The 4,819-nt window shown below is 40.0% G+C and overlaps 1 protein-coding gene across 1 annotated transcript; it reads right to left on the reverse strand.

Annotated features, from left to right (window-relative positions):
• Positions 1-321: 321 nt before the first annotated feature.
• Positions 322-1,436, reverse strand: ERF9 (erf domain protein 9). Its single transcript, XM_059593422.2, has one exon. It carries the CDS (start codon positions 1,237-1,239, stop codon positions 586-588), a length of 654 nt encoding a protein of 217 aa, XP_059449405.2. The 5' UTR covers positions 1,240-1,436; the 3' UTR covers positions 322-585.
• Positions 1,437-4,819: the final 3,383 nt, after the last annotated feature.

Raw genomic sequence — 4,819 nt, forward strand, 5'->3', positions numbered from 1 at the left:
ATATATTTTTAGCAACATTTTTTTTAGTTAAAAAAAAGGTTTTAATATAACATAAATATAAAAATTTTGAAAAGTATTTTAAATTTGAAGTTATATGTTGCTGTTTTTGTTAATACTTTTGTTACCAAGAATATAAAAATAGACTGCAATTTCGAGGCACAACAGTTAAGATCATAGTAAAATTCTCTTTTTTATTTATTTTTTAAAATTATCTTTTATCTTTTTGTGTACTTCCCAATGCATTACTATCAACTTTGGATTTACCTGATGCTTCAAGTAATCAACAATACAAGCAAATAATTAACACACAAAAAAAGAAAATTATCAAGAAGAAATAAATTTTTTTAATACTAAGAAGTTAGTAAAATGAGAGGTTACAACATATGGAGAGATTAATGTGATAGTTTCCCTTTGTTAAAGAGAAACAGAAGAAGAAACAAAAAAACAAAAACACATCTAGGCTTTGGCCAACACTAAATTCCTAAGTAATTTATTTACATAGAAGGATGAACTTCCACATAAATCCATCTCTCTCCAATTAAAAAACACTACTTTGCTTGCAATTATCACAAAATTGGTGCAATATCAAGCGTCCATTGGGGGAGCAAGGTTAAGATCAAGATTAAGATTAAGATGTTCCCTTCTCGGCTTGCAATCGACGATCGATGATGAGTCCGAGTCGCTCTGGACCCCACAGGAGTTGAACTCGGCCGGACCCGCGTCGAACCGGACCGGGTAGCTCTGACTCACATACCCAGGCATCCCAACCCCGTCAAAAAACAAAACCGGGCGCGCGTGAGGATATCCCGCCACCACGTACGCCTGCTGATTGAGAAACGGAAAACGACCCACAGGAGCAAAACCACTCTCAACACCACCGCCGGTTTCACGGGGGCGCGTGGTGTCACGCGCCGGCCCATCCGGGCTTGAGGACTCCACCGTGCTGCTCTGGCTCGGGCTCCGGTTAATGGGTGATTCCTCGTTCGGCAGAGGGAAGTTGGTCTTGGCCTTGGCGCCGCGGAATTCTCTGGCGGCAGTGTCGTAGGCACGCGCCGCCTCCTCGGCCGTGTCGAAGGTCCCGAGCCAGACGCGGCTCTTCTTGCCTGGGTCGCGGATTTCGGCGGCGTATCGGCCCCACGGCCTCTTCCTCACGCCCCTATAATGCACCTCCTTCTCATTGCCACAAGGCTTCGCAATCTTACTTCCCCTTTTAACGCCAAGTTTCTCCTTAAGAGCCATTTCTGCTTTTCCGGCGAGCCAAACAAAATAACGAAGTATCAGATTCAGACGATGAAGCAAGTGTGTGATTGAGAGGAAATGGAGGGGGGGTTGTATTTATAAGCGGCGTTGTCTGTGATTAAGATTTAATTAATTAATTAATTACGAGAGAGAAAAAAAAGGAGGAGAGGGGAGCAGTCAACGAGGGATTTGACTGAGAAAGAGGCGCCGCCCAAGCGCAAGAGAGTGGAAGTAGGGGGGGTGAGATTTATGATGATGTTGTCTGGGGATTACGTGGCACGCGGGAATTTCGGGGCAAGCGGCGAGTGGTTGCCGTGCCGGCTTTCATCCTAAACGAGCCGTAGTTACGGCTTGTATTGTGGCTGGTGCTCACGCTTTTAGATAAGAGCGTATAAAGCACTCGATCAAATTGGATGGAATCATGGAATATTTGTCAATAATTTCAACACTATAATTTTAGTTAGTTGTGCATGTATAGATGGAATATTATAAAATAATAATAAAAAGATTGTTTTTTAATCATCATATCAATATTGTAAAATAATTATTAAATTAAAATGTGATTTTTAGAAGAGTAATGCTAGAATGATAACCTTTTGTTTTTAAAATTTAATAATAATTATTTAAAATTTAATAATAATTTTAAAAATTAGGACAAAAAACTTCATTCTAGCATTAATTTTAATGAAATGAAAGCTCCAACCAAATTTTCTTTATTAAAAACATTGGGCTGAGATAAAATTAGTTTGTTAATACTTTTCAACACTATTTTTTTTTTAACAAAATGGTTAAGAAATTACACAAAATACTTCAAATTATTTTTACTTTTATATCCTAGTACAATTAAAAATATATATATATACGTAGTAGCGTGCATTATACGCTCCTTTATGAGATTTTGGCATTACGTACGACTATTTCCATGTATTTGTCTATCTTATCCGCCATACCGCCGTCTCTCTCTCTCACACATATTCCTTGGTGGCCTTTTGAATCGCGCTTTTGGACCAACAGGTGGAGAACGAAACCCACTAGCCACAGGACGCGTGTCATTGTCTTGCGGCCGACGCGTTCGTCCTGAACAGCCGTGTCGTGCGCACCATTTTTTTGTTTCGGTGCGATCACCTAATCCCCCTTTCTATCTCCGTCTTGAGTTTTGCTTTGTCTGTGCGCGTTTTTATGTCATGTTATCTCCCACGCGCGTGTGTAGTTCGTGAATCAACCCGTATGTGGTTTGAGCGGACAAGGAATAAGTTATAAGAGTGGGCTGTCCGGGGGATTGGAGAACGGGGAGAGTGAGCCCGGCAAGCGCGTGAGGGCAGTTGACAAAGTATGTTAACAGTAATCTTAGCAGAAATAGATGATAAGTTAAGATTCGTTCAAAAATAGTAATAATAAATAGACACCCAACAGATGTTGTTTATTCCATTTTTTTTTTGTTTATTCCATATTTGTTATTAGCAATGTGATTCTCATTTCCAAATTTTAAGACATTTCTAATATGGCAAAAAATAGATTGCTACAACTTTCCTAGAATGATCATCTCACAAGTCATTGCACATTCTCTTTTTATTTATTTATTTGTTTTTATCATTTGTTTTGATGCTGATTTTTACACAACTAAATTGGCGGAGAGCACCCTTCCCTTTTGTTTGTATTTGCTAAAAAAACAAAAAAAATGGCAGAGAGCACCCACAGTGAACAATTGAAGCTAATTATTTAGATATAACTGACCACTACGCGAGACTGAGGCCCATATCAACGTCTCATCTCTAGATTAGGCCCATATCAACGTCTCAAAAAATTCATTATCTAATTATTAATTCCTCGGTGCTCATTCCCATCTAATTCTCTCAAAGAATAAGACTAAGGAATCTAAGACTTTATCGCTTAAAACAATAAGAAGGTTAATTTTATATTTCCATAAATGAGTAACAACCAGAGTTTGTTAAAAGCACATAACATAGAATATCTCTCAGGTTTGGGGAGGAGGGATGGCCATTGGATGCCTCCCTCCTCCCCTCGCCCCCTCTGTATGGTGAGCTAGCCTATTTACTTATGGCCCTAGCTCCGTTGCCTCCTCCCTCCTCCTTCGGCTTATGCGGTTTACCTCTTTCTGTGTCACCCATTTTCCTTTTTGTCGTGTTCTCTGGTGTTTTTCCCTTCTCCCTTTGTTGTTGTACCCACATAGCCGTTCTCCACTGTGCCGGCTTTTTCCACCACCATCTGTCTCTGCCGCTCCTTGTCTAGGTCGGGCTTGGCTTTGGACTAGCTTGCCTTGGCTCGATCTCCCTTCCTTCATCTAACCCACCTTGACGCGTACCCCGCCTTCCTACTCTCCGGATCCATCAGTTTCCATCACACCTTTTGCACTAGATTCGTCGCTCCGGCTGTGGTTTGTTTATGTTCTATTTTTGTGCCTTTTTTCTTTCTTTTTTTTGCCTGTTGTTTGCCGTTTGCTTCTCATTGTGTTTGTATTTGTTTCTTGTTTTTTTTTGCTTGTTTGGCACACTTTGTGGGTGCTGCTCTTAGGGAATTCACTCAAACTCTCCCCCCAGTTTCTTTGAGTGCGTTGCCGATCTCCTCCGCACCTGCTTTGCCATCTACCGTCAACTGCCAAGTCTTTTCACGCGTCCCTCCGCGATGAGCTTCTAACACCACCCTCCATGTTGGTTTCCGGCCAGCACGCAATCGGCCTTTTTTCGGCTGCTGTCATCTGTTTTGTGTGCTTCTCTTGTTATTTTCCTTGTATTGTGGGCCTCCTTTTGTTGTATTTCTGTTTTCTATGTATTTGCATTTTACTTTCCTGTTTTATTTCCCTGTACGTTTTTTCTTTCCTGTTTTTTTGTTTGTAATAAGGCTCTGTCCTCCCTCTATGATCTGCCCGTTTTGCTTTTGGTCAAGACCTTTGGGTTGTGAATGTGAACGTTAATCCTGACTGTCGGGTCGTGGAGGATGAGTTTCGGCATGAGGTTTCTTGGCCGAGGAATAAGCGCTACCTATGCATTGGATGGTGTTTGTTTGGTGCAGATCTGATCTTAAACCTGATGAATAGTCATAGGTTAGCGGATGTTGTTGCCTTTGTTCGGCCTGATTGGTTGATCACTGTAACTTTAGCTTCGGCTATAATTTACTTCAGAGCTTTTTGCTCTGTTTGTAAGAGCTCTTGCTCACGACCTTTTATCAATGAATGAGTATGGAATGTTTTCCCTTAAAAAAAAAAAAAAAAACATAGAATATCTCTCAAAGAACATCCCATTGCATATAATTAAAAGATAAAACTTGGAATTTTGATGCTTGATTGATTATGAGCTACATTATTGTGCAAAAATGATCACAATTACGGTAAATAAGACGAGAACAATCACATACAAAATAACATCAAGATTTTAGTGGTTTCCTTAATGTGAAGTATGTTCACTGGCGGAGGCAATCACGAAGAAATTCATTACGAAAGATGGAGTGCAAAAAATATATTAGAGAGAAAATCACTCATAACCCAAAACTCTAATACACCAAAATCAAACTATTATACACTAGAGATTATTTCTCAAAAAAGAATACAAAAGACCGAAATACA

Source organism: Corylus avellana, chromosome 5, assembly GCF_965113065.1.
Source record: "Corylus avellana chromosome 5, dhCorAvel1.hap1.2, whole genome shotgun sequence".
Taxonomy (NCBI): Eukaryota; Viridiplantae; Streptophyta; class Magnoliopsida; order Fagales; family Betulaceae; genus Corylus; species Corylus avellana.

Coding starts and splice junctions, on each gene's coding strand:
- ERF9 (XM_059593422.2), bottom strand. CDS start 1,239: ATGGCTCTTAAGGAGAAACTTGGCGTTAAAAGGGGAAGTAAGATTGCG.